A 12916-nucleotide genomic window follows, 5' to 3' on the forward strand; every position below is an offset into this window, starting at 1 on the left:
GCCCGATTGTAGCTGAGATAGGCGCCAGTTCCCCCCGCGACCCCAAAAGGGAATAAGCAGTAGAAAATGGATGGATGGATTACCTAGACGTACTCCATGTGAGTGCCTGATTGCTTCTTTACCATCCAAGTGCTTAAATCTGCAACCAGACGTGGTGTTGCGTGCAACAAAAGGTATCAAAATATGGCACTGTTTAATTTTACAAGAATCGATACTCGGGAGTATCAACTGACTTTGTTCGGTACCTATAAAAGTACTATATTCGGTACCTATCCCTTCTGGTTGTGCACATAAACACCACATCTTTGCTGACCTATTTCCCTATACAGAACAAATGCGCAACTGCGGACCAGCTATGACGGGATAGTGACGGGCGAGTCAGCCATGGTGAACAGCAGTGATGTTGGCAGTCTGCTTGAGTTCACGTTCAATGTGAGTCACATCCACCACTCATCTTTTATTAGACCTACAGTATAGGGTATGTTTTACCCTTAGAGGTTTATTACTGCAAGTTATGTGGTGCAGCCATGTGCAGAGGTGGATGCTATTTAGAGCAACAAAGTCACACAGCATGTTTCTCTTTTTCTTCCACACTGTGGTAACTCTTTTTTTTTTCTTCTTACACTAGGTCAACACAGGGGGACAACCTCTGGGGGACTTGGGGACCCTGGCTGTGGAGTTTGAGTGGCCTTTTGAGGTGTCTAACGGCAAGTGGCTCCTGTACCTGACCCAAATCATCGTTAAGGAAGAGTCAGAGACCGAGTGTAGACCACCTGGAGATGTTGTCAACCCTCTCAACCTGACTGTGAGACTTCTTTTGACACAACACCTTTAATCGGTCAATGAATTTTGCATGTCAGTCCGTCCGAGATTTTGCGATGTTGCGATCGCGCCAATTCACTTCTTTCTTTACATTGACAGAGATTCATTCATTCACCCATTTAGTACTCGTCACCGCTTTAGACATACTTGCCAACCCTCTCGGATTTTCCGGAAGACTCTCGAAATTCAGCGCTTCTCCCGAAAACCTCCCGGTTTAATTCAGCAGCACAGTTCGCTCACAGTAAACAATAATAATAGATATTTTTAATTTATATAATATATTATATATATAATATATAATATATGAATAATATAAATATATTCTACATATTTTCTACATTTAAGTGCAGTCAAAGAACATATGCATTATACAGTCTGATGGCTGTCGGTATGAAGGACCTCCTGTGTCGTTCCGTGTTACATTTTGGGAGTCTGAGCCTCCCACTGAACGTGCTCATTCTCTCCGCAAGGTCCGAGTGTAGTGGGTGGGAGGTGTTGTCCATAATGGCTAGGAGTTTTGCTAGACTTCTTCTCTGCCAGAGAGTCTAGCTGTGGTTAGAAAAATAGTGACAGAGAATAGAACAAAGATGGACATTTCAATCCATAACTCAACAATGAGTAGATGAGTGTTATGTTTGTGTATATGTGTAAATAAATGAACACTGAAATTCAAGTATTTATTTGAGATATATATATATATATATATATATATATATATATATATATATAGCTAGAATTCTCTGAAAGTCAAGTATTATATATATATATATATATATATATATATATATATATATATATAGCTAGAATTTTCTGAAAGTCAAGTATTATATATATATATATTCATATATATATATATATATATATATATATATATATATATATATATATATATATATATATATATGTACATATATATATATGTGTATATATATATGTATATATTTTCTATATATATATATATATATATATATATATATATATATATATATATATATATATATATATATATATATATATATTAAATATTTGGCTCTTAACCACGCCCCCCACCTCCCGAAATCGGAGGTCTCAAGGTTGGCAAGTATGGCTATAGATCGCGTTTAACAGTTACTCTCACAGCAAGTGTGGATTAACAATTTGTTTCAATACAAACAAAAGTTTACGATCAACTATCAACTTCATAACATGCACAAATGTGCAGGAGAGCAGACATCAGACAATAAGACATACTAATAATAATTAAAACAAGACAGCCTTTGGTGGCATTTTACAAACTTTGCACAACAGTGTGGTAATTTAACCAACTCTGAGTTTTAACCTTAAGTTAAGTTAATATACCCTTAGATGGGAAATTCTGAGTGTTGGGTTCCAAAACAGCTAATCGGAATTTGTTCAATCAATCCTGAATATGACGACTCTGAGTTAAGACCAAAATTAAAAAAACATGATCAATGGAGCACTGATTTTATGATTCACCATAGCTTAGGTTGGCACTGAAAGTGCTAATGCGTCTTTATGCAGAGTGTGAATACTTTAAAAAAAAATATATATATATATATATTCCAATAATATAATATTGGATTGAAGTGGCATGTGTATAATTGCTTTAATGTTTAATCACATTTTCTTATTATCTCACAGGTAAAAAAAGTGGAGGTGTCATGGCCTGTAACTTCAAGTTTTAGCTTCCCCGTGCGTTAATTCCGTTGGCACGGTCTCCTTTGTTTTTCAACTGTGTTACCTAGCTTGAGTAGTAAAGTAGACTTTTCTTACCTGCAAAAAAAAAAAAAAAACATTTACAAACTTACTGGTCACAACAAGAGAAGAGCGAACACAAGAAGTCGTATGAAGCGCACAATGGATCAGCGCCTACTAAAATGCAAGACGGGTATAAATGCGGCGCAAGATTAGCTTTTAAACAGGTGGGAACACAAATCATTACAGGAGACAGGTGTGGGAGATGAATATACATGCCAGCAGATGGCACACACTGTTGTATTACATACAATATGTTTAAATTTGCACTATATGAATTAATCATTTATTGAAAATAACTGTAATAGGCATATGTACATATACAGTTTGTATATCACAAAAGTGAGTACACCCTTCAACCGTTTTTACTACAGTACATATTTTTAAGGGAAAATACTTGAAATGAAGATTGAATATACTTTAAAGTAGTCAGTGTACAGCTGGTATACAAAGGGGCATTTCTATAGTAATGTCCTTTAGGATTATATGTATTGTTTACTCTTCTTTACTTTACTTGTGAAGGCTGAGATATAATTTTTTGTCTTTTGCTTACACTGATACACGTGGACATTTTTTTGGGCAATGTTGGTCAGATGCTTTTCTTAGTATATTTTTTCATTCATTACTTTTTCTTCAAATTTCCCTTTTATAACTACCAAAGGAAAATCGCAACAATTTATTGCATCTTTCCCTTCCTCCTGCGATTTTATTGCAACAAACACCTCCATAGCAATTTTCAGGAAGCACTTCTACAAATTAAAGCATCTCAAAAAAGGCCTGCGAGATCCTGGGGAAACGGATAAATTGCTGTCAATGTTCAAAAATGTATTTAAGATGAAAATAAAACATGTTTGTTCAAATTATGAACTTCATGGGTCAGGGTTACAAAAAAAACTTACAATTTTAATTATTTATTATGTTGTATATATATATATATATATATATATATATATATATATATATATATATATATATATATATAGGCTCGGGATCTTTCTGTGTGGAGTTTGCATGTTCTCCCCGTGAATGGGTGGGTTCCCTCCGGGTAGTCAGGCTTCCTCCCACTTCCAAAGACATGCACCTGGGGATAGGTTGATTGGCAACACTAAATTGGCCCTAGTGTGTGAATGTGAGTGTGAATGTTGTCTGTCTATCTGTGTTGGCCCTGCGATGAGGTGGCGACTTGTCCAGGGTGTACCCTGCCTTCCGCCCGATTGTAGCTGAGATAGGCGCCAGCACCCCCCGCGACCCCAAAAGGGAATAAGCGGTAGAAAATGGATGGATGGATGGATATATATATGTATATGTATTTTTTTTAACTAAGCCTTAAAACATTGCAACATTCGCCGTGATGTTTTGAAAATACTGCCGCGAAATCACGTATATTAGGCCACAACTATCGCAAAAAATCCTGGAGGGACTGCCATCTATATCATTATATTGTGCAACTATACACTGTAAAATTTTTCATCATATATTCGCAGCAAATTAGTGGCTAAAAATTTAACTATTACTTTTTACAGCAATTTACTGTAAATGCAGAGCGTGTTAATTTTTTTTTTACGGTTAAATACAATAAAGTTACACCTGAATGCTTCAGATGCACTAGTTAATTAATCTCTTGGTTTAACAGCATACCGTCAGTTACTGTCTCCTACTGTACAAAAATGTGCATTCTACAGAACCCCTTATAGGGCAAATCAGTTTGAATGTGAAATGAATAATATTTTACATAGCGTTTTTCTCTAGTGACTCAAGGCGCTTTACATAGTGAAACCCAATATCTAAGTTCGATTTTTAAACCAGTGTGGGTGGCACTGGGAGCAGGTGGGTAAAGTGTCTTGCCCAAGGACACAACGGCAGTGACTAAGATGGCAGAAGCGGGGATCGAACCTGTAACCGTCAAGTTGTTGGCACGGCCACTCTACCAACCGAGCTATGCTGTCCCCTCTGTAATTACGCAATATGATTACTCTATTACACTGTGAAATAACAAGTAATTACTGTAAAATAAAGGTATTGTATATTTTTTTTCATTTTTTTGTGATGTTGCAGACATTTTGATTACAATATTTTACTTTAAGTTAACATAATGTTAAATGCTGGAATTTTGGTAAATGTTTACAGTGTACCTAATGTAAGTGCTTGTCTGTGAACTACTGCTGACTTTAAATGTTCTTCATATGCCGATCAAATCTTTTTTTTAAAGTGATTTTTGGGCAGAACATTTGACCACACTGAAGCTTCACTGAGCCACAAATAAAACGCAGAAGAGACAATTCTATTCTGAGAGCAATTTCCTGATCAAACCCCCGTCATTTTTTCTACGCCTCTGATGTCATCAGTCTGTTCTGCTTCCCTTTCCCAGTTGTCAGAAAGTGGATCAAGACGTGTAAAGAGGCAAATCACGATCGATGATTCCGATGATAAGCCGCAGGTCTTGGAACCGCAGGCGACGCTTTCCGTGCTCACGCCGCGAAAAGAATCCTACTTGTTGGTAAGATCTCTACCAACCTTTCTGTTGTATGACACTGGTGCTGCTGTGTGGTGATGCGTCTTTTTTGTGTTTGCAGGAGTGCTCAAAGGGCACGGCGAACTGCGCGACATTTACTTGTCCTCTGTCAAACTTGAACAACACAGCCACGATTTATGTCAGCGCTCGTTTGTGGAACAGCACCATGCTCGAGGTGCATTCACAGCTCACACTCATAATCTACAATCATAATCTACAATAGCACACCGCGCTGAACAGCGTGTAGAAACTTTAAAATTGTGTGTACGATTGGTGGGCGTGTTGTGTGTGATCTACTAAGACTGCAACTGATAACTGGTGCAGACCGCCCGATTTAAATGAGGTTTTTTTATTTACTACGCCGGCATGATGTGCCCATGAAGACACTAATTTACTGCACATACATTTTATTGTTCTCACTGGCCTGTGGATTGTGCAATGTTAAATAAGCAGCACATGTCTATAATCTGTAACGTCTTTTCTGCAATATAGAATCGCAGTATGGACAAGAGAAACTATTTTTAGAACACTGACGGCGCGCTCTGCTAGGAGGCGGTGGACCATCACAACACTGCAGCACACTCATGCTTCTGGAATGATCTAAACCATGGGTGTCAAACTCTGGCCCGCGGGCCAAATATGGCCCGCCGTGTAATTTAATTTGGCCCTTGAGGAAATATCAATTTAGCATTAGAGCTGGCCCGCCGGTGTTATACAGTGTCGGTGTCGCTGTAACACTGCATTCACCGCTAATACTCATACTTGCCAACCCTCGTAATTTTCCCGGTAGACTCCCGAAGTTCAGTGCCCCTCCCGAAAATCTCCCGGGGCAACCATTCTCCCGAATTTCAACTGATTTCCACCTGTACAACTATATTGGGAGCGTGCATTTAAGGCACTGAATTTAGCGTTCTCTACAACCTGTCGTCACGTCCGCTTTTCCTCCATACTAACAGCGTGTCACATAATATTTGTGGCTTTTACACACACACACGCACGCACAAGTGAATGCAAGGCATACTTAGTCAACAGCCATGCAGGTCACACTGAGGGTGGCCGCATAAACAACTTTAGCACTGTTACAAATATGCGCCACACTGTGAACCCACACCAAACAAGAATGACAAACACATTTCGGGTGAACATCCGCACCGTAACACAACAGAACAAATACCCAGAACTCCTTGCAGCACTAACTCTTCCGGGAAACTTCCAGCAAACTGACCAATAATTAACGTTTTATTCATGCATTTTCTCTTGCTACTTCAAGGCTTGAATGTTTGGTTCATTCATTATTGTTATTTTATTTTCAAATGTATTATTAGCCTGTGGAAAAAATTTGATATTTACCTAAGATGATTGCAAATAGAAAAAAAGGCATGACATTTTTATTTCAATTTTATTTGATATGCCATTGATATGTTTTTAATTTTTATTATTATTATTTGAAACTGGATTTTGCATGTCACTAAAGTTATATAAGCCTTGCTTGTTCAATATTTAATGCAAAACTTGTTTGGGTCCCTATTAAAAGGTTAATTTGTTCAACCTTGGCCCGCGGCTTTTTTCCGTTTAAAATTTTGGCCCACTCTGTATTTGAGTTTGACACCCCTGATCTAAACGAAAAGGCATATTGCAGGACATTCTTCACAATATTTTGTAAATTTAAAAAAAACAACCAGTATTTAAAGCCCTACTGAAACCCACTACTACCGGCCACGCAGTCTGATAGTTTATATATCAATGATGAAATATTAACATTGCAACACATGCCAATACGGCCGGTTTAGTTTACGAAATTGCAATTTTAAATTTCCCGCGAAGTATCCTGTTGAAAACGTCGCGGTACGATGACGCGTGCGTTTGACGTCACCGGTTGTAGCGGACATTTTTTTCCAGCTCAATCCAAGCTATAAGTAGTCTGCTTTAATCGCATAATTACACAGTATTCTGGAAATCTGTGTTGCTGAATCTTTTGCAATTGGTTCAATTAATAATGGAGACGTCAAAATAGAAAGATGGAGGTGGGAAGTGGTGTATTGAGCTGCCTTTAGCAACACAAACACAGCCGGTGTTTCCTTGTTTAAAATTCCCGAAGGTGAAGCTTTACTATGGAACAGAGCGGTCAAGCGAACATGGTTCCCGACCACATGTCAACCGGCAGGTTTCGGTGAAAAAATTGTAGTAATAAGTCGGCTCTTACCGTAGTTATGAGCGGAGCTTTTCCTCCTGCAGCTGCGGACTATTACCTCCTCTCACCGGAGACACTGGCGGTCACCACACCCGTGGCCACACCCCTCCGACTTTCAGGTGCCATATAATCTCACTAAAACACTAGCAACACAATAAGCAGATAAGGGATTTTCCAGAATTATCATAGTAAATGTGTCTAATAACATCTGAATCGCTCCCACTGCCCTGTCTTTTTATTTTTCTCTGGTCCTTCACTCTCACTATCCTCATCCGCGAATCTTTCATCCTCGCTCAAATTAATGGGGAAATTGTCGCTTTCTCGGTCCGAATCGCTCTAGCTGCTGGTGGCTATGATTGTAAACAATGTGAGGATGTGAGGAGCTCTACAACCAGTGACGTCACGCGCACATCGTCTGCTACTTCCGGTACAGGCAAGACTTTTTTATTAGCGACCAAAAGTTGCGAACTTTATCGTCGATGTTCTCTACTAAATCCTTTCAGCAAAAATATGGCAATATCACGAAATGATCAAATATGACACATAGAATGGACCTGCTATCCCCGTTTAAATAAGAAAATATCATTTCAGTAGGCCTTTAAAGCACTAGCAGGCACCAAAACGCAACAATTGAAAAAAAAAATCAGTTTCTTATGTCATTCAGCAGCTATGAAAATTTGAAATAGTATTGCTGAATAAATTATATTCATCCATCCATTTTCTACTGTTTGTCTCTGACAACGTCATTTTTTCTTATTTTCGAGAGTCCAAATATGTTGACACACACACGTAGGACAATGGATTCTCTGTCCAGCTGTTTTTGCAGTGCGATCCCCTGTTTACTCACAGCTAACTGTGTCAGTCAAATATTGACTTATCTAATTCTGTCCCATTTGACCCTCCATAGAAGTCTACCGGTTATTTCACTGATTCAAAACATTAATTTTCTCTTTTAAAAATATATTTTCCAAAAAAGGGTCTTGACACATCTAATATTCTGGTCTTTGTGTGTTTTATTGTATATTTGTTATTTCTGCTGCAGGACTATCCTAATGCTTTGTGGGTCAAAGTTCGAGGTGAAGCGACGCTGAAACTCATTACTGACTTACCAACACTCAAGATGGACAGCCAGACTGTGACGGTAACAAAAATACCCCTTTTTTGTTTGACCAATTGATTAACTTCGTGCAAGATGATGATTTGTTCTGCCGTGTATTTTAGTTCACAGTGGACATCGAGCCAGTAGCAGGGGTGGAGACGCCTTATGAACTTCCACTGTGGATCATCATCTCTGCTGTGGTAGCGGGAGTAGTACTTCTGGGAATCATCATAATTATACTTTGGAAGGTGAGACATACAGGAAGTTGATTTCTGCACACAGTGAACAGCTGCAAATGTCTCCAGACTTCCTCACCAAAACCATATCCCCAGTGGACACTGTCCTACATGTAGTTTAACGTCTGACATCCTCCTCCGCCCCCAGTGTGGCTTCTTCCAGAGGGCCAGCAGGCGGGAGAGGTATGAGGCCAAAGCCCAGAAGGCTGAGATGAAGATCCAGCCCTCTGAGACAGAAAAGCTCACTGAGGACTACTGAGACCCTTTACGGGTCCTCCGACCGCACACACCGGTGGGCTTATGGGTAAAAATAACAAAACCAGCCCTTTAAATGAATCATCATTAGAGTGTGATTCAATTTATTGCTTCTCTTTTTGCCTTTTGCTCTGCGTGTCTAACATCTTCTTACCTTCTTTCCAGGCCGGTCTTTAAGCTCTTTAGTATTGTGTGAATGCTGAGAGACCATATCAAAAATAATGCTTGACTAATTTAAAGGCCTACTGAAACCCACTACTACCGACCAGGCAGTCTGATAGTTTATATATCAATGATGAACTATTAACATTGCAACACATGCCAATACGAATTGCAATTTTAAATTTCCCGCGCAGTTTATGGTTGAAAACGTCGCGAAATGACGCGTCCGTGTGACGTCAGGGACTGTCAGGAAATATCAGCGCAGCACTATTTGCGGCTAAAAGTTGTCTCTTTTCATCGCGCAATTAAACAGTATTCTGGACATCTGTGTTGCTGAATCTTTTGCAATTTGTTCAATTAATAACGGACAAGTCACAGTAGAAAGATGGACTTGGGAAGCTTTAGCCTTTAGCCACACAAACACACGGTGATTCCTTGTTTAAGATTCCAGGAGGTGAAGCTTTACTATGGATCAGAGTATGGATCAGAGCGATAAAGCAAACATGGTTCTCGACCACTTGTCAACTGGCAGGTTTTGGTGAGAAAATTGTGGTAAACAGTCGCCTCTTACCGGAGATCTGTGGAGTTTGCGCCCTTTTTGTATCTGCCGTGGTTTCCCTCAGACACTGGCCTCAAGACACCCGTGGACACACCCCTCCGACTATCAGGTACTATTTAGTCTCACTTAAACACTAGCAACACAATAGAAAGATAAGGGATTTCCCAGAATTATCCTAGTAAATGTGTCCAAAAACATCTCAATCCGTCCCAATGCAATCGCCTTTTTTTTCTTTATTTTTTTTCTAGTCCTTCGCTATCAATATCATCATCCACAAATCTTTCATCCTCGCTCAAATTAATGGGGAAATTGTCGTTTTCTCGGTCCGAATAGCTCTTGCTGCTGGAGGCTCCCATTATAAACAATGTGAGGACGTGAGGAGCCCTCACCCTTGTGACGTCATCGTCTGCGACTTCCGGTAAAGGCAAGGCTTTTTTATCAGCACCAAAAGTTGCGAACTTTATCGTCGATGTTCTCTACTAAATCCTTTCAGTAAAAAATATGGCAATATTGCGAAATGATCAAGTATGACACATAGAATGGACCTGCTATCCCGTTTGAATAAGAAAATCTCATTTCAGTAGGCCTTTAACAATTTGTACATTTTTTGCCGCACTTCCAATCACTTTCTTATGTCATTCTCTATGTTGCTCACAACCTTCACATAACATGTTGGCAAGGTATCAGGTAATTGCTATGATATTCTGTGATGCATTAAGCAATCCAATTAATTGTTATATACATACAACAGCCTCTCAGCATTTACATGCATTTTAGGATGAAACTGCCATTTCTGGCTGTTCAATTTCAGCAGCTATTTAGTTTGTTTCTTTATCTTCTCAAGGGACAATACAATAAGAAGTGGACTTGGATAAACTTTTTAGCGTTGGCAGTGTACAGTTTATGTATCAGTATAGTTGTCGCTGTTGATTAGTTCCAGACATGACCGCGATAAATTAATTTGTGAAGTAGGAATCATTAATTATAGGATTCATTAATTATCGATCCAATATTTTCATATCTAGGACATAAAAAACTGTTTTTATTATGCGTCGAGGGACGACTGATACGCTATATTGCCAAAAGTATTTGGCCACCTGTCTTGAAGTGCAATCCCATTCCTAACACATAGGGTTAAATATGATGTTGGTCCACCCTTTGCAGCTATTACAGCTTAAGCTCTTCTGGGAAGGCTGTCCACAAGGTTGTGGAGCTTGTTTATAGGAAATTTTGACCATTCTTCTAAAAGTTCATTGGTGAGGTCACACACTGAAGTTGGTCTAGAAGGTCTGGCTCTCAGTCTCCGTTCTAATTTTTCCCAAAGGTGTTCTATCGGGTTCAGGTCAGGACTCTGTGCAGGCCAGTCAAGTTCTTCCCCACCAGACTCTGTCATCCATGTCTTTATGGAACTTGCTTTGTACACAGTCATGTTGGAAAGGGAAGGGGCCAGCTCAAAACTGTTCCCACAAGGTGTTGGGAGCATGGAATTGTCCAAAATGTTTTGATATGCTGGAGCATTCAAAGTTCCTTTCACTGGAACTGAGGGGACAAGCCAAACTCCTAAAGAACTACCCCACACTATAATCTGTCCAACACCAAATTTCATACTGAGCACAATGCAGACCAAAATGTACCGTTCTCCTGGCAACCTCCAAACCCAGAGTCGTCCATCAGAATGCCAGATGGAATAGCGTGATTCATCACTCCAGAAAACATGTCTCCACTGCTCTAGAGTCCAGTCGAGACTGACTTCTTCCACACATTGATTTCCTTTTCCTCAGCAACTCACTTTGGACTTCTGGCAACAAATGTGTGTTACTACTTCCGGAAACAAACACAAGTGTGTTGTAATCATGGCAGACGTGGTAAAAAGAACAACGAAGACGACTATTTTTGGAACAAAATGAGGATTCACAACCTTATCTTTTTGAATCTGAATAAACAGAGGATGATCTACTGCTTCTAGAAGCCAGCAGGAAGAAGAGGGTGAAACATTGGAGCAGACAGAAGCTGAGAGAGTGAGGTCGGCGTGACATGAAGCTGCAAATGTGGAATTTGGAGTCAAGCAATTTCGACTTAAATGAAATGCTCACCCCAAATAAACCGGGAAAAATGTCCCCTGCCAGGTAGACCAAACACACGTTTTAATATCGATCGTGATACACGCAGCACGTCATGCGTGTTAGTACAACAACAGTACATACGTGGCTTGCTCAGCTGTGTACAAACAAAACATGAAATGTGTGCTAATACTTTACAGATACTGTAATATTGTCATGAAGTGATGGTGACAAGCCCAAGGCTTGGTGCAAAATGTTCAAAAAATGCAAGGAAAAAACAAACCAGAAACAGGAACAGGAGTCAGGATCCAGGGAATACCTCACAGCATAAAGCAAACAATACTCCAGCACTGACTGGAGGGCAAGGCAGGTATAAATAGCAGCCCACTGATTGACACCAGGTGTGGGCAGGATGCCAATCAGTTGCAGCTGAGTGGAACAGCGCTAAGGGAGGCAAGCAGGAAACTGAACAAAAATAAGAGGGCTGACAGGAAATAAATCACAAACAGAGGGAAAACTAACACATAACCAAAACTGTCAGTGACAAGCCTGGCAAATATGATTATTCATGTTTTTCAGTCAGTACAGATTAGTGTCTTATGGCAGTGATGTGCATTATGAACTCAAACCTGTTTCATGCTGACATAGAAACTAGCTTATCGCTTTCTGTAGTTAGCTTTTATGGCTAATACTGAAGCACAACGACGTGTTACTATGCTAGAAAAAAGTTCCTCAATGTTGGCTCTTACAATAACAATGATGCTCCAGCTTGGTTATTGTACAGGTAATGGAACGTAAATCAAGTATTTATTTTTTTACAGTTTTAATGCCTTTTTAAACTTGACAGGTAGTATTGATTGCTCCCATCAATCAATTAATCAATCAATGTTTACTTATATAGCCCTAAATCACCAGTGTCAGCCATTTAGGTCTCACTGAGTGTGGCCGTATAAACAACTTTAACACTTACAAATCTGCGCCACACTGTGAATCCACACCAAACAAGAATGACAAACACATCCGCACCGTAACACAACATAAACACAACAGAACAAATACCCAGAAACCCTTGGAGCACTAACTCTTTCGAGTTGCTACAATATACTCCCCCGATGTCCCCCCACCCCCACCCCAGCCTCCTCATTCTCTCTCAGGGAGAGCATGTCCCAAATTCCAAGCTGCTGTTTTGAGGCATGTTAAATAAAACATCATGCACTTTGTGACTTCAATAATAAATATGGTAGTGCCATGTTGGCATTTTTTTC

General features: G+C 39.6%; 1 protein-coding gene across 2 annotated transcripts in view; it reads left to right on the top strand.

The window, feature by feature from the left end:
• The window catches only part of itga3b (integrin, alpha 3b), a 90243-nt gene that overhangs the window by 71452 nt on the left and 5875 nt on the right, over window positions 1-12916 (top strand). Inside the window, exons 19-25 of one of the 2 annotated variants that reach the window (XM_061909144.1) lie at window positions 330-432; window positions 629-805; window positions 4946-5074; window positions 5151-5264; window positions 8323-8421; window positions 8502-8627; window positions 8764-8919. In XM_061909144.1, the coding sequence (XP_061765128.1) occupies window positions 330-432; window positions 629-805; window positions 4946-5074; window positions 5151-5264; window positions 8323-8421; window positions 8502-8627; window positions 8764-8874 (859 nt within the window). In that variant the 3' untranslated portion in view covers window positions 8875-8919. The remainder of the gene's footprint in view (window positions 1-329; window positions 433-628; window positions 806-4945; window positions 5075-5150; window positions 5265-8322; window positions 8422-8501; window positions 8628-8763; window positions 8920-12916) is intronic. The other variant, XM_061909145.1, reaches the window with a different exon arrangement.

This window comes from Nerophis ophidion, linkage group LG08 (assembly GCF_033978795.1).
Source record: "Nerophis ophidion isolate RoL-2023_Sa linkage group LG08, RoL_Noph_v1.0, whole genome shotgun sequence".
Classification (NCBI taxonomy): domain Eukaryota; kingdom Metazoa; phylum Chordata; class Actinopteri; order Syngnathiformes; family Syngnathidae; genus Nerophis; species Nerophis ophidion.